Source organism: Aplidium turbinatum, chromosome 1, assembly GCF_918807975.1.
Source record: "Aplidium turbinatum chromosome 1, kaAplTurb1.1, whole genome shotgun sequence".
NCBI classification, from domain to species: Eukaryota; Metazoa; Chordata; class Ascidiacea; order Aplousobranchia; family Polyclinidae; genus Aplidium; species Aplidium turbinatum.
In genome coordinates this window covers 39,082,565-39,110,038 of record NC_137472.1, presented here as the reverse complement: position 1 = coordinate 39,110,038, position 27,474 = coordinate 39,082,565, and the positions used below count along the sequence as shown (strand labels likewise).

Here is a 27,474-nt window from a genome sequence, read left to right as displayed (position 1 = left end):
TAGTCAATTTCAGTGGCAGAATTTCGACTTGTTAAAGTGGCTACCACTGACTAGGCCTACTGACCCATCTTCACAGCCAAGTGGAGAATGTGGCTTTTCCAACGTGCGAAAGCAAAAACCCTGTTGCTGATAGCAAATCTATCCAAATCGCAACTGGGTCAGCAAAACTTGTGCTTTATGCATTTGTCTGACGTTGAAACGACGTAAAATGAGCGTTTTGTTAGTTGGAAGTAAAGTAATATTCAGTTCTAGAACATTTGTTGTTTCGAGTTGCATCAAAAACCTTTCGCTTCCTCGAGCCAGAGCTCGCACCAGATGGGAGCAACGATGCCACATATTGTCAAGTTGAATGATCAGCAGAAAAGTATTTTATTTCGATTACAAGCAAAAGCAACCTGCGAAATTCGGTAGGTTGCGTTGTATCGATATCGCCTGACAATCAAAAAACTTCAGTGTCAGATTTCCAACAAACGCAAGTTGCCATAGCGTCAGAAATACAATAGATGAAAAAAAAGTAACTTGCATTTGCTGGATTATCGCTGGCTGGGTGCGCAAAGCGAAACAGCACGTGTGTCATATCTTGGTCACAGTTAAACAGCACGACAAGCTTTATATACAAAATATTCTAGAAAATCTACATTCAGTCAACGTAAATGCAAAATTGAAAAGGTTTATGAATGTTTTAGATTTGTGCTAATCCTTGAACAAAAATGTGGATGTACAAGAAAACATCCATCAACAATCGCAAACGAAAAACAATAGAAATATAACTGCGGCACACAATATACGGCAGTGTGTTCGGCATTTGGTATAAAACATTAAACAGCTTAATACGTTGGCTTAACAGCAAGTTCACAAGCTGACAGCTCCACGATCGACTGCGTTCAAAGTCACGACTTGCAGGCTAAGAAACAACAGTTTTGTTCATCTGCGAGCTGAGTTTTGTTTTATCTCTTCGAGTCGTCGTTTAAGGTCTAACAGGCTCGTTGAATTCGATGGTGCGCGTGCGTTAGGGTTGCTCGCTATATTGGTGGAAGTATCAGAGCGGCTGGTCTGAAAAGTAAAAGATTTCATTGAAAACAAACAGGATCTTGTATTCATTAGAGCACCATTAAATTATGCATGGCTCGCGAAATACACCGCTCGACAGCTCGCAGTGGAATCAGGCAAACTGTCAATCAACATGACAAAGCCACGACCGTAGTAAAAACGTCATCGAACTGGGTAGCTAAAACAAAAGATTCTTGTTCGATTCCTTGCCGAGGCATCAGAAGCGGTGTCTCAGGAAACTTGCTACAAGTTTATTACTCACCTCATAGCGTACATGAGCTTGTATCGAAAGTCACGCCATCACGCTACTACGTCTTATAGACTAGCGACCAAGTTTACAATAATAGCACAACACACTTTAGAAATGTTAAAAAGTGGCTACTGTATCATGTTTCTTTTAATCCGTTAACACACGTAAGCCTGTGTTTTCAATAACGACATATAAAAATATCGCAAATAGTAAGTCATTTGCAGTTGTGTAACCCACAAATAGCACCTTGAAACAAACGAAATCAGCATAATCATCAAACTTTCCCGGCAATGCATGATTGATAACAGCCTCATATCCTCACCTTGATACCAGGGCGAGGTGCGGGAAGACCAATCTGGTTCAAAGAGTTCGTGGTGGACGAAAGAACTTTATTCCCGGCATCAAGCGAATCCGACTTGAAGGGATCGATGTCGCGCTTGCTGCTCGCTTCTGATCGTTTCAGTGGCTCCAATCCACAAGTAGTGCGAAGTTTCTGCATTGCATTACGTTTAAACAACTTTTAATGTGAAAAACGTATTGAGAATGCAAGGATTTCTGCAAACGAAGCCTCAGCGCTTCGGCGGCAATCTGTAGTCCAAGTCCTCAGTCAATCACGTGATCAAAACTTACATTCAACCGATCCAAGTGTTCTTGACGTGACATACTAGGCTGCGCTGAGGCGGGTCGCATGGCCTTCTGAGTGCCGTTCACGTCGACACCTGAAGTAAGTTTGAAAATTAAACTTTCAGCACTGAATCTAAATAATTAGTTAACGTTCCAGGACACGCATAGGAGGCACAAGGAATAAAATATATAAGATACTAAAAAGTTTACAATAAAGGTCAGTTGTTCAAAGTAAAAAAAGAAGTTTTGGCCAAATGCTAAACTCACTAAGCCCGCAAATCAGTCTTTTTTACAATTTACGTTGATTGGACGTTAATAATGATTAGACGTTAACAGATGTTGATTCAGTGCAAGCGAAGACTGATTTGCTGGCTGGAAAATCAGATTCTGCCTAATGGCTTCCGCCAAACTTGCGATAAATATTGACGATTCGGTTCGAACCATTGGAACGTTTTTCTTCTTCGATTTTCTTCAATCCACGTTTTACATAATCCCTGAAGAATTCAACTTCTAAACCTTCTATCTGCGGGTCGACGTCATAATATGGATGGTCCAGCTTGAACTGGTGCAAGTCGCGCAGTCCCTGCATAAAAACATGGCATTGTAAGCTTTGAACAGCACACAAACATCAACAGCCACATAAAGCTGCGTGGTCAGAAAACGCCCGTTGTGAACTAGAAAGGTGGACACGAAGTGTTAGACGTTGTATGTCAACAAGCGGCGATATACCAGCACCAAACTACACAACGTGCTGATAGATGAAGAGAAATACTCATAGCACGATTACCAGAAAATGGAAAGGGATAAGTAACGCAAAAGACATTGAAGCAACCTGCAGATGCATAGCCGCCAACAGCAGCCGATAAATAACATGAAAGCTGTTTCCTGCTGCACTCACCTGCTTAGTGAGCTGCCGGTCGCCGATCTTCTTGAATATGTTGGACAGTTTTGTCTCAAGGCTGACTCCAGTCACCGAGCCGATGTTTTCCTGAATAACACATTTCAATTATTACGCGTTTTCAAACACGAGTGGGCAATGCAAGTATATTGCATAACTGTGACTACCTTTCAACTTTGAAACGTAATTACAACATCCGCAAGAAAAAATATGGCGCTCAAATTGAACTCTCTTCACCTTTTTATCCGACAAAGACGGATGTGGGATCTTGGATGCGGAACTTCCGAGGAACTTCTGGATGGTTGCAACAGTTTCCGATGCCTCGGGGTTGGATATCATGTGAAGTTCATCCATGATCTGATGATGCATGATATTTTAATTGCAAAATATTCGAACCATTTAATAAGCAAAAACATTATGGAGACAACACTTGTCTGTCAAATTGGCGACGGAACTACATTACGAAGCCTGATTTTACATCAGGTCAGCGTCGATTGATGTTAAAACTTACGTTGATATTCGGTTGCTTGCAAATAATCATCAAAATAGTCTTCATGGAACGCAAAGGAACATCGTTGTTTAGTCGGACATACGTTGCATGTCCGCGAGGGAAGGCGGACCAGCACTTGTCCAGCTCAGCCAGGGTGGGAGCGACCTGAGATGAACGCAATGTCGTCAAGAAGAAAATTTTTACTTCACAACTTCCATATTTTCAAAGCCTGGCAGAATCATAGGCAAATCAAGACACAAATCATTGTGCACTCTTCGTTTATCCATAGCAACCCTTCGTCACTGCCAAGACAGCAATTCAGCCGTTTTTACATTGTTTCAACGTCTGCAGACGGCAGTTACAAACAGTAAAAACAATGTAAAAAACGGCTGATTTGCTGTCGGGGTGGGAGTTGTTTAAACGCCACGTTGAAATGGGGGTAGGTATTTATTGTGTAATTACAAACTACTCACTTTGAGCGGTTGGTGAGTGAATCCATTTGCTTCTTCTGGAGATAGAAATTGGGGAATAAGACGACCAATCTTCCATATACACTGCGTTGTACAAATAAACGCTATTTTGCTATTGTAAAGTCAAAAATAATAAAAATCGTTTTGAAAGCAAATGAAAACTAGTATATATATATCTGATTTTACTTCACAACATTTAAAGAAATATATCAAAGATATCAACTTACTTTGACAGCTAGGTCCACGTAGGCGCTCGACCCTCCATCCAAACTATCTCCTAATGTCTTGAGAATAGCGCTGTTAAAAAAAACATCGTTCGTGTTTAGCAACATCCTGAAACATTGCGCCACCACACGAAGCGTTACCACGCACACCACCTACCACATGATGGCGGTCGGATCACAATGTTCGAACATTCGCAGCACGAGCATGTTCAGGATCTGGGTCAGCTTCGATGTGTAGGAGAGCAATCGGAACTGGTCGTTGATCATCAGTTGGAGAACAGCGCGGAGGAAGTCGAACAAGGCGTAGGCTGACGCTTGGGAGGCAAGCACGTTGTAGTCGAAGATCTGCAATTGACAGATGAGGATCTGTTGGCGAACATAGCACGTCGAGGTAAGTATATAAAATCCATCTTATGCCAAGATGTTCAGGTATACCGCCATGCGCTTGAGCATCGGGAAAGTAGTTTCATTGCTGGACCCTAAGCTACTTCCTGGGAGTGGAAACAACTTCCCTCACTATTGTTGTTAATAAACAAACAATATAATGAATTTCTTGGTAACAAGATGTGAGTAGGCTACCTCGAGTAAGAAAGCAAAATGGCTTTTGCAGAGCGATTTGAAGTTGGTCTCGTTGATGTTACTGTCGCCATCAACTGACTTTTCCGTGGACACAATCAGAGGGAGATACCTGCAACATGGAGCTCTGTTGTCATATCGACGTAAACGTTGTACAAAGTTAAAGGGAGACTGGGTGTTACAAACTCACAAGAGAGTACAACTTCAGTTTATAACTGAATTTAATGTAGGCTATTAGTTTATAAGTTAGTTGGTTTACGTTAGCTTCAACTCTCGCAATACGGGAACAAGAGACGTTAAAATCGTGTAGATATTATAGATATAACTTCAAACTTTAAATTGAGTTTAAATTTACTGAACGTGAATTTAGTTTCCATACTTTGGGCTGTGTACTTTCTACTCAGATTAAACCGAGCATTCTCAGTTCCTACTGTTTCACTCTCAAGTACTAAAAGTAAAAAATGACATGATGCTTAAAACTGCATAAAGTTTCGTTCAAAAACAAACTTGAAATAACATACCGATCTGACGTCATGCGAACTTGAGTGGTGGATGACGTCAGCAATTGGTCCATTTTTTCTTTCAGGAGCGGAAGCTTCTCCTTGTGCTTCAACACTTCATAAAGCTGCATGACGTCAATAACAGTTAAATAAGTTTGCCCACAAAAACCATTGATCACCAACAATAAAATAAACAACGTGAACTATATTTCTGGCAATACGCAACAATTACTTATTGTATTACAAAATGGTGAAAGGTATTTCATTTGAAAGTTACAGGCCTAGACCAAATGCGTTAGCAAGTTTTTTTGGCAAGCGTTAAATATAATGTAATTTACACTGGGCTAATCCAGGGATGCGTTGAACGCTCAAGTGTAGTTGGATGTCCTACCTCATGAATGGCCGTTATGCTTGTGTCAAGCTGTGGACTAGACACTTGGGAGATGACGAGATCTAAGGTTGCACTAGCGTTCGTCGATGAAGACAACAGGGTTCCTTGGCTGAAAAGGAAGTGATATTTTTAAAACATGGTTAACGAAGATACTACACTGACTGAGCAGAGTAAGCCAAGATACAAATCGTTTAATTGCAAGTAACTCTCAAGCAGAGTAACTTACTTTGTAAGGCAATGGATGATATACCATTGCATGTCAATTACTAAGAAACTCCACATGAAACACACTCGTTTTTCGTTGATGCGACGATAAATGACAACACACCCTTCACTAAACACTGGACTCATTTCAAAGCAGATGAAATACACATCGATTGAAAATGTTTCACACGTACTCGTGTTCCTTGATGAACTCTGGAACTGGCAGTGGATCGAGCAAATGATCGACGTTGATCTGTTGCAACTGGGCTATCCCTCTGGTGATGTGCTCCGGGATCAGAGGACCGTCATCTGATGGCTGGCAGGAGGAATGGAGCTCCCGCATTGAACTTAGAGTGTTGCTTCTGTTAAAGTTTAATATAGTTGTAAAGCGAGTAGGTTTGTGTTTTATGTAGTTTCAAGTTGTGATGATAGAACAGTTTGTGCTTGGGCTAAATCGCCATCAGCAAATCGACATCACAAGACCTTTTTTATCAGCATCGATAGTACATGTAAAAATAGTTCATTCACTGTACAATGTAAAGGGGGTCCCATACTTGATTCAAGTGTCGGGTATGAGAAGATAAGGTTCTCATTGTACTAAGCTTTCGGCACTAACGAGAGTAGGATGACCAGTTCCTTTCTCTCGGCCGCCTTTACTTCAGCAACTACGCCCACCCAATTTATTACACCCTGTGTAGAGGTGAGCGGTGTTTTCAACAACCAGCTGAAGCCGGGAGTCGAACCAAGTTTGCATAATTTGAAAGCCAACGCCTTATCCGTTGCGCCATCCCACCGCTATTCACTGTAGCATAAGTAATAATAAGTTATTGATATTAATAACATATCGATGAAAAACATAAACAAGAAAATGCAAGGATGAAAAACAGAGCAAATAGACCTTCCATTCATGAATGGTGCCTGTCTGAGAACAATAAATAAGATGGTAGACATATATGTGTTTTGAAGTCAATAACACCAGCACCCGTAGCTCAGTGGTTATCGCCTTCGGCTCTGGTTCTGGTAGCCCTGGGTTCGATTCCAGGTCGGGTCATACCAAAGACTTTAAAAAGGGTACCGATTGTGTTCTTTCTTGCATAACGCAGTGAGGATAAATCGGGTAATAATCTGGTGACATATCACCCTCTTCCAATCTGCCTTGAGCACGCATGAAAGCAGTACGGCTCGTAAAATCACATGGAACCCTGCCAAATAACCCATGTTGGTTGATGCGCAATCTGCTGCAAGCGGAGATAGCGAATGATTATCACACTTCACAGATTTATAAGCCCCAAAAGTGCGATGGTATAGCTTCAAACAAAAAAATAACAAAAAAGAAAGATGGCCGATCATTTTCTTTTGACCAACCACACTTTTACAAATCGGGTAACTTTCCTGATTCTCAGTAAACTGTAAAATAAATTACAACTTACTTGTCGACGGTTGGCCCACTTTGCTTTGCCATGTTGGCTGGCATCGATCTCGTTTCTTTTATTGTCTTGGTTGGTTTGGCAACGGCTGGTGGCTGCTCCTGGATGCGAGGAGCGGGTTGTTCCGAGTACTTCCCGGATCGCTTGATGCGCTCCTCCAGCATACTCATGTCCTTTTCATTCAACTGAGAAAACAAAAGACATTTGATAGTAAATTGCGTGGCAGCAGCGTTATTGTGAAACTTACTCCATCCTTCAGATGAACGCTTGAAGCAGATTTCATAGCATGAGTGCTCAAACTAGTTGCTTCAAATTACACGTTTGACGCAAAAAGTTGTTAAACTTAATAAATACCTACTTTATGTAAATAAACGGTTTGAAATAAAAACATTCAGGAAATAAATGAAATGAAATATGACCATGTTAACAGCAGCTACTCTGCTACATCTTGTGAATTGTCGCAAAGCAATTTAGTTTCATACTCCGTTACTAAACCTTAGCCCAGTGCTGCACATGAAGAATGGAAGAATTCGTTAATGAGGTATTAATCTGCTTTGAGAATTATATCGAAAGAGATTCGACATGAACTTCAAATTAAAGCACAAAATAGTGTAAAAATACACGAAACTACCCACCCGACCAACTTGTTTGTAAACGATGTCGCCTGAAACATTGTAAGCAGCGACAATCGCATTGAGCGCTGACGAACGGACGCCCTTGTCACGGTCGCCTATGTTCGCGGCGACTTCCTTTAGAGCCTTAGCAGCAGTCGGCTGGCACACCACCAGGCCGTGGGTCTCGATCAGGAGGCCGATTTCGTCCAGACATTCTGCACAACAGGAGGAGTTAATCGTCTCACCGAAGTGAGCGATTCTTGGGGAAAGTTATTGAGTAATCTCCAGTGCTCAAGCACAGGCACAAATAGTAGAATTTTGTTCACACAAAATCATTCAAATGAACGCTGCTTGTCGTGAAAGCAATGCCAGCAAACAACAAGAATAACAACGTCTATATCATGAATACTTAAACCATTAAATTACAAAGCAGACAGATTTGGTTTACCAGAGCGCTGACGGGAATTCTTCGACTTAATCCCATCCATGATGTAGTTGAAAACTTTGCTGGCGGGGTAGACCAAAGATATTTGCTTGATTATCCCGTGGACGGCTTTGCGAATGTTGTCTTTGCTTTCACCGATCTACAAAAATTATAAAGATGGAATTATAAAGTTATAAAATCTTACAAAAACTTTACAAGAACGAATAAAGTTAGAGAAACATAACGATAATAGAACGGAAGACAATGTATCTCTGCTTGACATGCCGGATAGTAGAAAATATCCGGCTCGTGTATTTGAAGCTTCTACATTAAAACTCAATGACATTTTATCGCTATTACGATCATTCAACAATAAATCTAAAGTGTTTGTCTGATGTAAGAAATAGAAATAACGCATTATCTCGCCGTATATGATTATATTCGATGCAGAACAAAGGGGTCAACAAAAATCTACTTAAAGTACGTATGTAAATGTTGGTCACCTTTATGATAAGATGAGGTAGGAAAGCGAACACTTCATAATCGTTCATTCTATAGTCGTTTTCAATCAGTTTATCGAATAAACTTTTCAAGTACTCCAGCGACTTGATATGGACTGTCGTGTTTTTATCATAAAATCGAAGAGTGAACCACCGAAGAAGAACGTCCAAACAGTTCACTGTTGAATTCCAATCAGATGACAATCCCTGAAAATGGGGGTTCAAGATTTCATGTCGAGCTCAAAACAAAATGGAGCTCGAAAATGAAATTCTGACAAAACTATACATTCCTTGTAAACTTATTTGAAACATGACAATTTATAACAAAATCTTAGATGTGAAAACTCATTCGGATTACATTGCTAAAAAGTAACGTCTTAAGTTGTTCAGTTTTGCGTCTCTACGAGTGCTTTCTAACCAACCTGTGAAAGCATAGATATAGCTTTGATGTGATGCTGGAAGTCGGCGTGAAACATTTCCCCGAGCAGTGACGAACCAATGCACGTGGCAAGCTGCTGCTGTAGTTGAGTGACCAGCTCTTCCCGTGGTGTAGTGAAGGTCCACTTGACTGTCTGAAAAAGCAATGACTGGTGTATTAGCATAACCCCTCAAGGCCGCACTGAGGGCGACATGGCAACTGGAGCGAGGGAAACCAAGCTGATTGAAATAATCGCAGCCACGCAGTAAAATAATTAATGGAAATAATTGCTAGAATAAAATAAAGTATTAAGATCTGTTGATTTTGAAGTTTCCATTACAGAGACACTTCCGTGGGCTCGATACACCTTGATCTCACATGCAGACAAAGAAACAAACCGACCTTCAATTTTGCTTCATCTTTCATTCTCTGCTCTTTACCATTAGACAGGTTCAGAAACATTGGAGTGGTGTCTTCCTCGACTTTGCCTTTGCGCTGAGCAGAAGGTGCTCGCTTTTTAGAGTCTTCTTTTTTCTAGAATGAAACAAAAAGGTAAAAAAAAATTCTATTGACGACAACCTTAGTTTAATGACATCAGACATTGAAACAGCAAACTAGGTAGTAGGTATGATAGGGTGCGATAGAACATCAGAACTAACCGCGGCAGCACGCTTCTCTTTTGTAGGTTGAGCTTGCTTGCTCTGTGCTGGAGGTTCCGAGGCCGGGTCAGCTTGTACGGACGAAGCTGACGATTTCGATGACGTCTTTGACGCTTTAGCAGCAGGTGGAGGCATCTGTTCTCGAACTTTCTCCAGCATCGTTATTACAGTCGATTTGGATGATGCCTGGCAAGACAGTACACAACCACTGAAACCATTTGAAAGATAAATCTCAAACACACTAATTGTATAGATGGGGAGGAAAACGTCAGTGCAAGCCTCACTTCGTTTGGAGCTAATTACTTGCTGATAAAAGCTTGTACTTGATATCCTAAAAATTTCATTTACAGAAAATAAATTTGAAAGAAATGTGCGCAACAAAATTGCACATGGACTTACTCCGAGCTTTCCGGTGGCGCGGACCATCTTGTCGAAAGACAAGTGCCGCATCATTGAAGGGAGAAATGCTTGTGCTTTGGCCCTAACTTCACCGCTTCGATCTTCACAGCAGGAATAAACGTGAGGTATGCACAACTCCAAGCCCTCGCGTGCATTTGGTGGCAACTTCGACGCCGTTGAGAGCTTTTCACTCAGCCAGTTCAGCAGCTGTGAGATGTGAAAGAGTTAGTCTACGTTATCCATATGCGAAGGTTTAATAACTGAGTGATTAAAAGCCCCACCAAAGTGTTACAGCAGCCTTGTTACAACGTTGCAATACAGCTGTAGAGTGAAATTGTGGTACCTCAGTTCTTATCAAAGTTTGTTTGGGGTTCGACAAAGCGGAAGCCATCATATCGCCTTCCAACCATATCGACAATTTGGAATTTTCCAACCACGTGTCCATGCACTTGATGCCAGCTTGGCGTACTTGAGGCTGGAGAAAAATATACACTAAACCTTACATCTGCACACAGTCAAAATACCAACACAGTAACAATGACAGAAAATGAACAATGTTTTAAATATCCGCTACAAGAAAGAAACGGAATGAAGCAGATCAGACTATACGAAGCATGCGCATCGAGCTTAAATTAACAAGAATCATGCCACAACCCTCATCCAAGCGTATTTCATTTCACTAACAAATACTAATAAAAGACGGACAATATTACCTTGCTGTCGCCTAAAACGCTGACAATGCCTGAAGATAATGTAGACAAATGCTTTCCACTGTGCGGACCAAGAGCTGTAGATAGTTGCGACAATATATTCAAGGTGGTGGTGATCTGAAAAACAATGAGTAGATGAACAGTTATGGTTCCGTTCATCATGTTTTTAAGTTTGTTGGGGTTTGACCGTATATTGGCATTACGTCTAGGCAAAGGGGCCAATCCTGCTTCAATACAGGCTAATAACTTCATCATACAAACTGCATAACTTAACAGCGTTGCCGTTGACCTGTATAAAAAGCACCACTTCTGTCCAATTATGAGCATTGACTAGTACAGCCAACATTCACAAATTACTAACCATGTACAATTGTAGAAGTAGATGCAGTATTGACACTGGCTGTGACATTTCCCATCGCAGACGGCATTTTAACAAAAAAACAAAACGGGTTGCAGCATTTTCGCTTACTGGGTCCATTAAGTCAAAACAGCTGTCTACCGTTTTCTATAGTCAGCCACCGATAAACATTAGGTCAACCAATATTACTTCATGCAATGACCTACTGACCTAATACTGATGATAGATTGAATGAATATACGCAAGCAGCAGATAGCAATGTTTTTATTGGCCTAACTTAGGTTGAACCACAACATGTACGATTGGTGGCGGTGGCCCAGTGAAACAAATAGAATACTAACCAGGAGTTTATTGGAATCTGACAGTCTTGCTTTCAGCGCTCCAGGAAGATCTCCAAGCTCAGCTGAAACAAACTTGGCTTCGTTCAAAATTTCAGCAACTGTTTCTAGACCTTCTTTTCTCAACTTCCAGTTCTTATCATTGATTTGGCCGATTAGATTGTCGGTAATTTTGCCACTAAAACACAAAATATGACAAGTTGAAATAAATTCTGACACCAGCAAGCAATTTTTCTGTTGTATTATGTTGAATTGTTGATTCGTTACAGAAATAGACAGAAGAGAAATGCTGTTGATACATGACAAGTCAATGACAAAGCATAGCAGCTATCTGCGTAAATGCATAATAAGTAATTAAGTATATCACGACACCTTATTTCGTCAACACAACAAATAAAATATACTCAATCTATTACATAATCTACTTAACTAATTGAATATTAATTGAGTAGTAAACGGCAACAAGTGTTCATAGGGAGTGAAACATCAAAACAGAGACGAAGCAAAAAAACTTTTCTCTATTCTCGTCGTTTGTAATCATCCCGACATGAGCATTATGATAAAACAGTCAAGTCAATGAGAAACGTCTTGCCAAACAACTCAAATTCTCATTAGTCATCAAAGAAGGTCAGTACCCACCTGATATCTACCCTAGTGACCATGTCATCAAAGTTGAAACCTCCACTTTGCTCAGGCTCCTCTTCATCAGCTTCCTCGTCATCCAAGTCTGACTGCTTTCGTATTCCTCGAGTTGGAGCAGGAGGAGCCTGACCCTTGACCTTAGCAACACACACAAAACAAGTCAAGCGGCGACCTGTTTTGCAATGAGCTTTGTGGGGAGCGAAGACAATCACCAGAGCTTTTGACTTCCTTTCAGTAGGCTATGACATTTCAAGGCAAAGATGACAAATATACAAAAGCAACAAATACATTAGTTTAGCGAGACAGATTATAACTTTTCTAATCTCAGGCACTGATCAAAACAATAAAATATCTTCTGACAGGTGTCAAATCCACAACAATGCTTGATATGAACGACTCGGTTACATGTCTTGTAATGCAAACAATTTTATTTTCACGAGAGTTCAATCATAAACATCTAAAAATCTATTTCGAACAGCTAGCAGCTAGATCATTTTCAATTAAGCTTATTCAAATAGAACAAGCTTATTCTATGTGAAAATAAATTCGTTTGTATTTCAGGAACTGGCGTTTTTTTTTAATTTATTGAATTTCATTTAATACCTTCTGCATCTCCGCATCAATCTGTTGGAGAAGAGCTGACTTTTCACTTTCAAAAAACATTCTCAGTTTTTCTCCCATGAAAAGTGTCAAGCTTCCAATGAGGGTGAGCGCAGATGTCCGTACGGCCTGTGAAGGAAAATACAACTGCAAACGTATTCCACAACATATCATTTCAAACACACGCTCACGCAGCCAGTTTAACCTGTACGACAGATAGCATATTTAATGCAGGCGAATTTCCTCATTCTTTTTTCCACGAGAAAAGATGAGTGTGTGCGGAGTCTGACAGCTCGAGGTCACAAAAATTATAATTTGTTGAGGAACATACACGCGCGATGGAACAAGTGATTCCATCGAACACTTACCGGATTAGTTGCAGCAAGCGCGAACTTGATCTTCTCAATCATCAACTTCATGTTGAGACCCGATATTCCGAACTCGGTGACGCTTTGTGACAGCCATGATAGAGCGACACTCTGGATTTTGGGATTCTTTTGAGCCATTGAATGTTCTAGCACCTGCGATAAGAAGCAGAAAAACACCGACATGCAAACTGAGTCTCGCCCGGAACAACTGTGCTCTTGAGATTTCATTATATGAAATTGAAATTCTCACTTAAATTACATTTGACTTTCGTGAATATCGCTCTACACAACACAGAAATCAAGAAAATAGAAAAAAATCTATTCGTTGCAAACTAAATCATTTAGTTGGTCTGTCGACTGATAACCAAATTCAGATTCAATACTTCTCACCGACCTGTTCAGCCACCCACGGCATTCCCACGGCCTCCGCCATGGCAGATAGAGCATCTTTCGCGACACCACCCGCCTTTGTGTCGCCAATCTTGTCGACAGTGGGAAGCAGACATATTGTTGCAGATGTTCTAGAAAGGAAAAGTATCCACTATCCAACTACCTCTGCTGATCTGCATCTATCAGTCACTTAAATTTTAATAACTACTTGCATGTCCAATGTCCATGTTAATTGTCCGTATTGAACGACTCATAACCGCATAGCTAATTCGTCGAAGGTTACTTTGATAATGCTTTTTGCTCTTATTTGTCTCAACGAACCTGCTGAAAGTTCCGCTCTCAGCCAAATACGCTAACAGCTTGAATTTTTCAATCATGCAGTTGAAGTTGTTGTCCTTCCACCCAGGCTTGATAGTCAGTAACTTAACGAAGGCCTGGCAATGGACGTCACTCCTTTCCAGCAACTTTAATTTCTGCAAGCGAGACTCTCATGAGGAAAGGCTTAATTTCATAAAAAATATACTTCAGTGAATATGTTCGATAATGACAGAAACAAATAGCAAAATATGATGTACAAATTTAAGAAAGTGAGGGATTCCAATGTGAATTTTTGCTCCAGAAAACTTCCGATTTTTAACCTGCGCTGTAGATTGAAGTCCGGCCAGTCTTTCCTTCCAGTTGTTGTTCAAAATTTGCGTTCGTTCCTCTCCCGTGATCACCTTGGCAACCAAATCTTCGGCCGCCTCATCACTGAGTTCTGCCTCTTGTGGAGGACCCACACTCGTTGATGATGGTCTAAAAAATGACATTTTATTCAACAAAACGCTAAGCTAAGTACCCACTGACTTCTTGGCAACAAGATTTTTGAATTGTGCTAACCATAACCCATCATCATCAAACGCTCACTTCATGGGAATTTTTTTTTTTTATGGAAAACGAATCAATTTTGCAAGTGGCTTCATGTCAGAAATTTTTAAGCCACCAATATCCGAAACTAATCTTTTACCATTGTGGTCCCGTAAGAAATAAAAATAAATAAATCGCCACACAACAAAAATGGCGATTTTAGATGAGCTGGGTCTTAGTGAAAAACCTGGTCGTCAAAATCAGAGAAACTCAACTTACTTTGAGGCTTTTGGCTTTTTGCCTCCTTTAACGGTCTTTATATCGGTTGAGCTTTTCTTTTCTCGAGCTACAGGTTTCTAAAAACACGGTTTCGTTACAAAGATGTTTTATTTGAGTAAGACCTGCTTGCCCAAGCCAGCCAAATTGTTTACTGGAGACGTTAAATCAACGTACAACTACCAATTTTGCTAGTATGTGGTACTACATTGATCCGTTAACAATAAATCGAAAATGGCACAGTACCGGCTTGCTGGCTGGCTTGGCCTTGCTCTCGGGGGGAGCTTGCTTCACGTCAGACTTGCTGGTGGTTGGAGCAGCAGAGCCACCTTTAGAAGAACCAACGCTTGCTTTGCCAGCGCAGTCGTTGATCTGAAATCAAGCAAACGAACAAAACTGAAAAGCCACAAATGAGAAAGAGGCACGAAATTGTCATCCTCACACACGCCACCTTCGGTTGGTTTTTTTTTCGCTGAGACTTTTCGGTCATTTGTCCGAAATGACTTGAAAAAATTCGGTCATTTTTTTATTTATTTCGGTCATTTTTTATTTATTTCAGTCATTTTTTCTGATGAAAATATTTTCTTTCAAGTAGCTGATACAAACCAAAATTTGCACTTCCTGACTAGCTACAACAATAAGTTTCGCAGAGAAACGCTGTTTTTTTCGGACATTTTGACCAAATTGACTATATATTTTTTCGGACATTTTGACCGAATTGACTATATTTTTTTCGGACATTTTGCTAAAAAATCGGTCAATGACCGATAAATGACCAAAAAAAAAACAGAACAGGCTCAAACATATGGGTATCCGGTAGCTACTGGTTACCACAGATAACATTAGGTGCTGTAACATTTTTACTGCATTGCAAATAATGTACAAAATTATGAAAGCTTCAATTAAAAACAAACTGATGATCTCGAACCACCTTGTCCATCTTTAACTTGTCTAGATCAGCAATGAATGGCTGCAGCTTGCTCTCTCCAACCAACTTCAACATTGTACCGATGGCCTGGAACGCCGCCTCTCTGACGTCAGGTGAGCTGTGGTCTATATTCTGAGCAACATAAAGAAATTGAAAATAGGCTGAACATTCAGTTCAACGGTTATTCACGAAAATAAAAGTTGTAATGTACAAGAGCACGAGTTGAAACCATGGGTGCACATTCTTCTGGAGTTCTGGTGTGTGTGTGTGTGTGTGTATTTATGCTAAATGTTGCAAAAATTTCAAAAAAATCAACCTTTGAATGATAACGAGCTTATATTAATATCAACAGACCTTGCATAGAGGTTGGACGAACATTTTCATCAGAGCTTTATTGATGGAAGCAGACTTTGTTTTTGCGAGGGCACGAGTCAGGAAGAGACCAACTTGAGCGCGTATTGATGGATTCTTGTGACCTAGTGCTTCCACAATTGACTCAGATACAGCTTGGATGGTCGTCTGAACAAGATATAGAAATGTGTGTGCGTACAAGTAATATCATACAGAAATACAAAATGTTGGCAGACGAAATCGTTGCCGTATTATAAGTCTAGTAAGACAACGCCCGGACGTTTATGAGTATTGACGTCATTCTAACCATTCATTCTAACACTTTTCAGGAGTCATGTCTAGGTTTATGCGTGGTAGTTGCACATTCAGATTAAATCGACTGGAATGCAGGAAAGCAAAAACTTTCGTTTCCATTTCTTGGACTTATATAAACAATAAACATTCCATGAATGTCTTAAAAATGCAACAACATGTACCGGGTAAGCGCCAAACTAACTCATGTACTCTTCAAACGTTGAATCAATGTAAAAAGGGCAGATTTGCTGACTGGGTAGAAACGCTCAAACTACTTTGCCAAGCAGCCGATTAAAAAATAACCCAAATCAAATCAGCGAAGTTACGGAATCATTATCTCGTAACGACTTTGAACTAGCAATTGGTTAAACTAATCTTAAGATCTGAATTCAAATAGGCAATGAAGATTTAACCAATAATAAAACTGTTTAGAAAATCGGAAACGTCGCTTTAACATGATGCAAACTCAAACTGTTCTTGTCAGCAAGACGTTCTGCACTAACACTCAGCAAGCTTTAAAATCAAAACTTACTGTCAGGTAAATAGCATCCACAGCTTCTTGTAAAGCTGCTACGACGTTTGGCTTTTTTTCTTTAAACCTTTCGAACATTCCTTCCAAGCAAACTAACGCGTAAGGCTGAAATTTTTTGCGCAATCCGCTAGCAAGAGCTCCGATGCATTTGATCGCAATCGCCACCAACATGATGTTAGTGTCTTTCGATAAGACCTAATGAAACAAACAGGTTAATGTAAGTTTGTGCATGGAAAAAATCTAAACCACACAGAAGGTTAATTAATGCAACTAACCCATACACAATTACGTTTTGTCATTTTGTTTAGATGAACTGTGTATGTGTATTCAACAGTAAAGTCTCTCAGTAGACGTGTAAAAATGAAAAATTTTTGTTTGTACTCTCTGTACGATGCAGGCTAATATATAGATATAAAAGATCAGTAAACGACTTGTTTCAATAATCACAAACTTTTTTTAATGCTTTCACAAAGTCGGCATAATCATCGGGTGCCAGTTTAGGATTTTCTGTTAACAGTTTGTCACAAGCCTCCAACGCCGCTTTTCTTTCCTGCCATTTCTTCTCTTCCTGAAGAGAAATCAATATGAAGTTAGTTAATGAACAAAACTTAAGTTCTTTGCTAGAGGTATCTAAGAATTCTTACTATTCAAAGAATTACAAAACTCGAAAGTGGAAACAGAGAGTGCACATTTTTCACATAAACTTTGAGAATCACCAATGTCTGCTAACCCGTACGATCGTACGACGTGTATTGATTCATTAATGATGTAACCCTGAAATAACTTGTATTACACGTATGTCGTATATATAAAAATGCAAATATAGTTGCTGCTCTCCTAAAAACCTTAATAGTCTGTTTCACCCCTATTGGGATGCTCAGAAAGTTCTTCTTAAAATAGAATCTACAGGACAGCTGCTATAGATAAACGTTTAAAAGAATACTATACAAATACACAATCTAAGCACACAAACTATATAACATTCTATGACAGCGATTTATTTTATACACACATATCTGAAAACATACAATTTGCGAGTAAAAAGTCTTTGGCAATTTTGATAGAATTTCCACAGGTTCGAGTAGATCGTAAGGGTCAACTTCTTGAGTTTCTTCTGCAGCGGCATCTCCTGATAACACAAACATGACATTTATTGGTCAAAGTGCAGATTTCTCGAATTTTTGGAAAAGACCATCACACGTGAATCCGCATTTGGTTATGGTTATAAAGACAACCATCACTAAAAAGATCAGCACCACCAACAAAACTTCAAACAAAATATGTAGTACTGTATCAGTAATGGCATCGAAACAATGAAAATCAGCACAATAAACGATTTTAAAAGTCCTGCATTTAAATAGCCTAGCGCACATAAAGCCAAACACTGTGAAGAAACTTCCAAACAAACCTCCTCCTGTGTCTGCCGCTTCTGCTTCTTTTGCTTCCATTTTCTCGCGAAGATCTTGTTGTGACCTCATAAAGCGTGTTTGTTTTGACTGCCCTCCTGGGCCAACCTTTTCCCATTCATCCTCCAAATCTTTGAGCTTAAAATATGAAACATTAGAGTAACTTAGATGAAATTATTATTGAAGTTTCCGTCAACGATTGAAATTGCTTTCTTCGCTCAAAAGTTGGTTTTGGAAGAAAGGTATCTCATTCTGCGACTGCACTTGAATCACTCTTAACTTGTCCGTAGAAACAAAACAATAACCAAGTGGGGTAGTGAATCTTGAACTAAAACAAACCACAAGCAACCCACTAAATAAAATAGCAGCACGAAAGTAAAGTACAGTGATCACACGGCAATACCCAACGATTTAGTGTTAAAATACACACCAGTGAAGAAACTTTGCGACCTGAAGCTGCACATAGTAAATTGTGTCTGGCTGGCTTTAGATTCGCTTGCTTAGATTGTTTTTTTCTTTTAACTTCATTTGAACTTTGTCTCGAAAATGTCAAAGGTACGTTTTCTCCGAAGGGTGATTTCGGTTGAGTGGACGAGCTTCCATCGCTGCTAAATTTATCCAATTGCAAAATTCGAGCCGCGGCTTCACAAGCGGATTCTTTAGCTGTGACTTTCTGTTCAACAGAGCCTGGGTACTGGACTTTGAGAGCATCATCCTTAGCGGATATAGATGATTCGTGAAAAGTTACCTCTGAATCTTTTAAGGTTTGTGAGTCAGTCTCGTGAACTTCGCTCATAGGAACAACACATTGAATGGCCATAACGGACCCCAAGTTTCCCGCATCACTTTCTATCATTTTTAGGCTCAGTTTAAATACGTTTTAGTCACAGTTACCAAGCAAATCTAGAGTGTTCTTTTATCGTTACGGTCAAGTTACAACTGGTCAAGTTCATGCTGGTTTTTATACCGAAGCTTTACGGAAGTTAACAGGCTCATCAACTACAATTATTAATACATGCTGATCAAAGCACATAAAACATCTACTTCCTAACATAAAATGTACATTTGCTATTAAAATAACTTGGTGGGTAAGCTTTATTTACATTTATTTATGTGGATAATCTCTTTTCAAATATTTGTCATTTTGCTCCTGTTACTTCTGTGCATATAAGAAAGGTATATACTACATATTCAAGAAGGTTAACAATTGCTTCGTTTCTTCTTTCAGGTTTTAACAAACACTTTCTTTTCAGCAAACCTTGAAGCACAATAGCGACAAAAAAGTTTTTATTATAGAAAATAGTTTAAAAGGACCTCTCTTTGTTGTACGTAGTAGCTGATTATTATATTTAATAAACTCTTTAAAACGTTCTTGACTGCAAGGTGCAAGCTCTAAATGTATATACTGTCACTAGCTGGTTTCTTGTCTTGAAACGGTGGAAGACTAAGCACCACCAGTGCTACAGCAGCAACTGACTAGTGACTATTGTCTCTTGCCCAGCTCATATTGTGGTAGCAGATAGAGATCAGATTTCAAGTTTGTTTATGAAACTATTCTGTGAGTAACGAAAAGCACATACCGCACATGAATGAAACACAGTGTTGTTGTAGCGGCATTTAAAGTTTTGATTTAAGTGTAAGTAATACATTGAAAGGCAAAAGAACAATGTCTTCTTCTCATTTATGTGAAAGAGCAGTAATCTTATAAAATATTCAGAAGCCACAATACAAAGTATTAGATGTTTGTGGTGACATGGAAGCGATTTCACTGCTTGGAGGTCAAATTAAGTAATGATATATAAAAAAAAATGTGTCATTTAATATTCCACAACAGTTTCAATTATGCTTCAACAGAGGTAATGAAGACAAATAAATGAAACTTCACATTAATGATTTGCACCGCTATTAAATATATCTCAATACATTTATTTATATAAAATAGGTGAACACAAGTAATAATATTAATATATATAATAATATAACATTTCACAGTTTCAAACAATCTGAAAATGTCTGAACATCTGAAACTTTTGAACAGTCAGGAAAACAACACTGACAGAAGGACATAAGACTGATATATTTCATACAGTATATATATATATATATATATATACAGTATATACAATATTATTTTCAATTCAAAAATTTTGTCATTATTAACCCATAAAAATCTTCTATTATTGAAACACACTTAATACGGTACTTACAACAACAGCATTTATGTTCTGCAATGGAGCACGAATAGCTGGCCCTATCCAACGATAAATTTCCACAAATAAACCTTTTGCAGCTTCTCGCACATTTTTGTCCCGATGGTCAAGTAGTTTTATTGTTTGCTTAATCAGTGGCTTGACTGAAATAACTTTTGATCCAAACAAACTGAAAAGTAATAACTTGATAAAATATCTATATGTCGAGAAATCAAGAAACACTGGAGCTTGTAGATGTAATCACTAATACCAAGTTTTGTGATATTGTATCAGTAGAAAAGAAACTAACCTTAATGCCTTTGTGATCACATCAAGACAAGCATGGACAATTTTTGGCTGCTTGTTGTCAAATGCTTTCATCATTTCTTCTTGAACTTGTTCATTCTTATCAATTTCAACATACATAAGGCAAACATCAATACCCATTTCTCTTAACCTTGGCTTGGTATTGAAACACTTGGCAATAATTCCACTTAAAACTTCTCCACAAGTCCTGAAAATGTTGTACAGCAGTTGATGTGATTTCTAAAGCATCATACATGCAAATTTAACAAATCGTTGTCATTTGGCAATTCTAGTATCAGGTCTTTACTAATTCTAGTGCGGCAACTTGAGTGGACCACCAATGGAACTTCAAGTGGAAAAAGAACTCCACATAACTTCAAAGCTTGCAGTAACAGACAGTAGGTAGGAGTGAAAAAAATAAAAATCACTGATTCAAAAAACGTCCCCTCTCAATAGTTGCCTTTGGTCCCTAAACTAATTTTAAAAGTGTTTTTGGGAAGTTGCCTAGAATACTCAGGTGACAACCTTGACGCAAAGGTCATGCGGGGGTCAAATCCCATAAAAATGCCATAACTATGTGAGCGGTGATGCTAGGGAGCTAATTTTGATGCCAAAAGAAGCAGAATGTGCACTTTCCTATCTGTCTTAAATTTTTTTTTTTAAATTTCACTAGATATATGGTTATTTTCACAAAGCGTAATTGTCAAATCAAATATGAATAACACATAGCATTATGCACACTTGCACAGTTTAACATCACCATAACATAATCACTCCACAAGAAATCAGCATAATGAGTATGATATATCTCTAACCAATGAAACACACATTTGAGTGGTTTTAGAGCAAGCACAAGCACAGGATGGTAACAACAAACAAATATGAAATTGGGTTTCATAATATTACAAAAGCCTAGACGACGACGTTAAATGCCAGTTTTATGCAGGGGGAAATGGTATCGGCAGGAGGACCTAAAATTGAAATTGCTTTTTGGTATTGAATTGCTTCATCAGTTTTCGTGACCGAATCTTTAGCCTAATTAGACCGTCACGTCTGTTGAAGCCAGCTACTGCTGATGAAGCTTCGGTTACAAGCTTTATGTGGCGCTCCACAGCTTGATTATGGCATGGGTGGTGCATAATAAGCTTTTCTTCTCTGATTTTTTCGATGTCGCAGTTACTCAGATGTCGAATTTCTGGTGGTTCGTTGGTTTGGTCAGAATTTAAGTTCACAAGTTTGTAGTAAGATTTAGCATGATTGAATTTCTCACATGGAAGCTAGCTATGGATTCTTTCCCATCAGATGGCTCGTTTTGGACTGGTGCTGCTTCGCTTTCAGGCACTTCATTTTCGATTGAAAATTGTTCAATGACCCCTCTCAAACTAAGGATTTAGTTCACAGCTAAACGACGAATATTATGGGTACAGAATCTGCATGGCCACAATGTTGCGCACTGTTGATGAAGATCTCAAGCTTCTCGAAGTTGGAGGACTTTCAGATACAAGGTGGCTGACCTTGGCCTGTCGCATATCCCGTTTCTATGTTTCTGTACGCTACAACGACCAGCCACAACATTGACAACAATTGTAGAATTTTGCATTAGAGTTTACTTTCCGGCATGGTTTGAAATCAAGCACTACCACACGATCACAGATGGACTGAAAAACTTTTTCAACATCTACAAAGAGTCGTCAAATTTCCAAACAATAAAGTCAAGAAAATTGCACTGGGATGTCCTTAAAGCGAAATGCATTCTTTGCGCACCAAGAAAACATTCTCTTGGTTGGCAGATGATGATGAGACAGTTCGTCCTTTAGCTGTGAACTAAATCCTTAGTTTGAGAGGGGTCATTGAACAATTTTCCATCGAAAATTAAGTGCCTGAAAGCGAAGCAGCACCAGTCCAAAACGAGCCATCTAATGGGAAAGAATCCATAGCTTCTGTCCATGTGAGAAAATTCAATGTTCCAGCAATCAACGTTCATGCTAAATCTTACTACAAACTTGTGAACTTAAATTCTGACCAAACCAACAAACCACCAGAAATTCGACACCTGAGTAACTGCGACATCGAAAAATCAGAGAAGAAAAGCTCATTATGCGCCATTGCACCACCCATGCCACAATCAAGCTGTGGAGCGCCACATAAAGCTTGTAGCCGAAGCTTCATCAGCAGTAGCTGGCTTCAACAGACGTGATGGTCTAATCAGGCTAAAGATTCGGTCACGAAAACTGATGAAGCAATTCAATACCAAAAAGCAATTTCAATCTTAGGTCCTCCTGCCGATACCATTTCCCCCTGCATAAAACTGGCATTTAACGTCGTCGTCTAGGCTTTTGTAATATTATGAAACCCAATTTCATATTTGTTTGTTGTTACCATCCTGTGCTTGTGCTTGCTCTAAAACCACTCAAATGTGTGTTTCATTGGTTAGAGATATAATGGTGATGTTAAACTGTGCATAATGCTATGTGTTATTCATATTTGACCTGACAATTACATTTTGTGAAAATAACCATATATCTAGTAAAATTTCGAAAAAAAACTTCTTTTAAGACAGATAGGAAAGTGCACATTCTACTTCTTTTGGCATCAAAATTAGCTCCCTAGCATCACCGCTCACATAGTTATGGCATTTTCATGGGATTTGATCCCCGCATGACCTTTGCGTCAAGGTTGTCACCTGAGTATTCGAGCCAACTTCCCAAAAACACTTTTAAAATTAGTTTTGGGACCAAAGGCAACTATTGAGAGGGGACATTTTTTGAATTAGTGATTTTTATTTTTTTCACTCCTCCCTAACAGACAGCGCTAAAGCAGGCTGCTGATCACCGTAAACTTGATATATATATATTATATAATAATAATAATGAAATAAAAACACAAAAACAAGCAAATGCATGTCAGGTCAGAAGTGATTAGTCGCCAATGGCCATGCTTAACTATTTTGAGTTGCATGACGTTTTCACAATAAAACTTGAATAAATTCTGGAGATAGATAGATTATTTATATGTGACCAAGAGTCCAAGACCATTCAACATCTGATACAGTTTTTTACTGCAGAAACTAGGCATTCCATTGAAACTAGGCAGCTAACATGTGATTTTACAGAAGAATGTGCCAGATTTTATATATATACTAGACAGTTTATCATACCATAAATGCAGAAGTTTAAAACAGTGTACATCAAGATAATAAATTATTGAACAGCATTACTTTAATGCAACTCAAATTTCTAGGTTACATCATCAGAAAAGAAATATTAATTTTTTTTTGTCCTACATTCCAGACATGTATCTTTCGTTTCCTTTTTGCAACGATAAGAACTTTGTGGGAAGATTTAATGTTATAATTTAACAGCCTAGTTGGGGTCCACGTCTTTTAGGCGCAGACAGTTAGGCGCCGGTCAAATAGGCGCCGGTCAAATAGGCGCGCACACTGTGGCGTCTGGATATTTAGGTGCAGAGCACTGTGGCGCCTATTCATTTAGGTGCTGTTCCTAGTAAAGTCCGCAGATTTTATGAGCTCAGCTTTGGCAAAACCTAGTCGGGATTTTGACGGAAAACTAAGTTACTCTTCACTCAAGGTTACTCTTCTTCTATATATTATAATATGCACTATATCAGGGGTCACCAACTGGCGGCCCGCCACGCTGTTACGTGCGGCCCACGGAAGGTATCAGCATACAAGTATATATAACCAAAAATACGTTTCTTGAGGAGTTAAACAGCATGAAAGCAAAAAATACTTTCCGGGAAGCATATTTTCGCTTTGCATATGATTTCACAGACCGACCAATCAGATTGTAGTTCTAGGCAGGGGTCGCTTAAAGTTATTCCAATGCGATGTCCAGCCACACTGTCCCAGTAGTTGATTAAAACGTCTGTTTTCGAATTTCGAAATTGTCTGCGAGCATAAGGTTGCTTATTTTAAGTTTGCAAATGTCATGTAAACACTAGTGTGGGTTTCACAGTTATTGTGTTTCATGAGCAGTGTTCCGTTTATGCAAGTTTTGTTGGCAAAATAGGTTGGTGTGCCAACTCAATTTATAATAAATTGGCAAAATATTATGTATTATACAATTTAAAGACTTTTGTCTTCTTGTATTATGAAAATATTTAGCTTAGTAGGCTACTGCAAAATGTTGTTAATCAACAATTCTTGCCATGCTGATAAGCACCGCAAGTGACAGTTGTCTATAATCAAAGAAAAACGGTTTTATAGACTCTCACAAAAAGGATGAAAAACAACTTATTGTTTTTTTAGAGGGAAGACTGTTCATGAATTACGATAGAAACGTTTTTTTCGGTGATTTCCACAAGCGTTTGTTTCATGGTGCCTGGTTTCTTTTTCCCTGTTATTGGAGCTTATTTTTGCTGATATGTTTGCAGGTCACTATTGTTGCCTGTATTGCGATGTGTCAAACATTTCCTTGTATAGCCTACTGAAACTGTTAATTGCAAGATATCTTTTGTGAAGCGAAGTGACAACACCACTCTTGCTTGGCGATGAATATTCTGATGAAACCGCTCGCCTTGATATAAGTGCGCAAAACAAGCGGCCTCGTTTGTTAAGCATTGTTAAAAAGTCAAAAGTGTTGTAAAGGGAGCTTGGCCTGGCAATAGCATTGTTCGATTAATTTTGTTGCTGCGGTATTCTAACATAAATATGAACAACATGTAATGCTGGATAATGGGTACGAAATGCGGTCTTTTCTAGCATAAAAGTCAACCTCCTAACATTTTATTAGTGCGGCCCGCCACAGCTCTCCTTAGTGCAAAAAAGGTTGGTGACCCCTGCACTATATGATACAGTTTGTGAGCCTCAGAGTAAAAATATTAAAACCAAAAAATGTAAATATTGTTTTCTCACTTTCCAGCAGCTGAGGCATTTTCAACGAATATAAGAGTGGCTTGCAACCCTTGAATGCGATTCAACTCATTAGAATCAATCACAAACTTTTTGATTAGACCAAGGTATTTGCCGAATTCCGAACTTTTTTCATCATACTTCGGAAATTTGTGTATGCATTCTTTATACCCTTCAGCCCTGGCCTTCCAAGCCTATATTGTAGAAAATATAAACATGAAATAATATAAAATCATATCACAAAATCCACAAAATAATTTTATAAATAAGTTTATCATTACTTACAAGCTACAACTGTTTAAGCAAGCTTCACTATTGTAACAATGTACCATTATACATTGTCCAATGTCCATGCTCATTGCTCACCTTATGTTGAACTTTGTCTTCAGTTGAAAGTTTCTTCCATTCATCTTCCTCTGCCATAATGCAGTACGGTATTATACTTTCAAAAATGCAGTTAATCAACTCAAAAGTATATATATATATATACCTTATTTTTATTGTCCTTGATGGAAATATGGTTTTTAAGCAAGTTTTGTTTACACAGGTTTGTCAAATGCTTAAGTTGTTGAAATTATGTTCAATTGAGTTAAATAAAATTGTATTCTATGAAGTGGGTTTAAAACAAGTAATAGGCCTATGCTTGAATTAAAAGTTTTTAATCAAACTCACATTCAGCAAATGATCCTTAAATATCCCCTATGATAATCCCACAATCACTTGAGAATGAAGTACATATGTTCAACCAAATAGTAGGGTGCATCATTTCCCCTTCATTTTGGTATTTCGACTTGTGCCGTTGAAAAAATGGTGACCATTCCAGGTCAGATTTAACCAAAAAAATATGAGGGTGACTGGACCGGTGGACCACTCTACCATCACCTCCTCATCCCCCTAAATTTGGTTTAGTAAAATTGCTATACAGTACCGGTTACTCAAAAACTAAACTAGATAAATATGGTAGCCTACCGTAGCTAACATACGGTAGCGTTTGGACTAAATTTATATTCAACTACAGTACTGTACTAGATTTAGTTCAAATATGCAAAGAAAATAATATAATAAAAAAAAATTCTACTCACTTTATAGACAAAAGGTGTAAGAAAGGCTATAATATATACCCACAAACTATGTTTAATGATCTTTATTGGTTACCGTACCGGTAATTGTGACACCAACTGTTGTGGGTGTGGTGTGAGTTCAAAACCATTTGGCACAAAGTAGTTGCATAAAAAGGAAGATTTATTCTCCCAAAACATAACTTCATCATTCACTAAACCTCCTGAATCTCGGCGTCAACTCTTAGCGCGGACGTGTGACTTAGCGTTAAGCCTAGCCTAAGCCCTCAGTGTACCCAACAATGTAGCTGAATGCTGAGTGCTGACCAGGGTTGTCAGATTAGTTGTAGCCTTCCCTTCCAGATTGCATGTCAGTTTGATTCTAAATTATTCTAAATTTATTCTAGACATTTCATTTTAAGTCTAAAACAAAATACCATTAAATACGCAGTGTATGTTGTAAATATGATATAACTTACAATAAGTAGTGGTGAGAATCTTCATGTTGAAATGAAAATATTCCTACGATAAGATGATGCCAGCACATTTTTTATCAAGTTTTGTAGCCTTTGTTCACCCCAATTTTATATCTGTGCCTGCGTGCTTGTTGAAAAAGTTTGTCAAATGGTTGGCAGTGTAAACGATGTAGCCTATGCTAACAAATGAACACAGCAAGTGAAAAAGCAACTGTTTTTTTCTTTATATCATTAAAATTCTTGAAAAATGTACGTAGGGTTGCCTCCTGCTGAGAAGCCTTGCCCAGTTTTTTCCCGTTTGTGTAAGAGCTACCTTTAATAAGTTAACCGCTGTATACGGTGTCTGCTAAAAAATTTCATATACATACCGTACATACAAATATTAGCCTACCCTAAAAGTGTTTCCAGAAAGTACTAC

The 27,474-nt window shown here is 38.7% G+C and overlaps 1 protein-coding gene across 1 annotated transcript; it reads right to left on the bottom strand.

Annotated features, from left to right (window-relative positions):
• Positions 1–216: 216 nt before the first annotated feature.
• Positions 217–26,022, bottom strand: LOC145778576 (cytoskeleton-associated protein 5-like). Its single transcript, XM_082590096.1, has 43 exons — positions 25,889–26,022; positions 25,526–25,716; positions 20,657–20,860; positions 20,365–20,536; positions 18,160–18,295; positions 17,780–17,880; positions 17,203–17,319; positions 16,752–16,946; positions 15,929–16,093; positions 15,578–15,706; positions 14,893–15,018; positions 14,650–14,726; positions 14,163–14,319; positions 13,846–13,997; positions 13,529–13,655; positions 13,135–13,287; positions 12,770–12,895; positions 12,164–12,303; positions 11,528–11,702; positions 10,832–10,945; positions 10,462–10,593; positions 10,119–10,325; positions 9,720–9,905; positions 9,463–9,594; positions 9,065–9,214; positions 8,646–8,849; positions 8,167–8,302; positions 7,740–7,933; positions 7,108–7,289; positions 5,872–6,039; positions 5,474–5,582; positions 5,104–5,207; positions 4,586–4,694; positions 4,164–4,351; positions 4,010–4,079; positions 3,786–3,866; positions 3,334–3,477; positions 3,060–3,179; positions 2,823–2,912; positions 2,366–2,507; positions 1,931–2,019; positions 1,623–1,793; positions 217–1,053 (listed from the first exon to the last, which is right to left on the bottom strand). Exons 1-43 carry the CDS (start codon positions 25,943–25,945, stop codon positions 925–927), a joined length of 6,051 nt encoding a protein of 2,016 aa, XP_082446222.1. The 5' UTR covers positions 25,946–26,022; the 3' UTR covers positions 217–924.
• Between the last annotated feature and the right edge of the window lie 1,452 nt (positions 26,023–27,474).

Bases quoted from the DNA above. Each gene is read 5' to 3' on its own strand.
- LOC145778576 (XM_082590096.1), bottom strand. From the start codon at position 25,945: ATGGCAGAGGAAGATGAATGGAAGAAACTTTCAACTGAAGACAAAGTT. The intron at 20,537-20,656 runs GTTAGTTTCTTT...ATTACTTTTCAG, and splicing joins GTGATCACAAAGGCATTAAG to TTTGTTTGGATCAAAAGTTA. The intron at 9,595-9,719 runs GTTAGTTCTGAT...GTTTCATTCTAG, and splicing joins AAGAGAAGCGTGCTGCCGCG to AAAAAAGAAGACTCTAAAAA.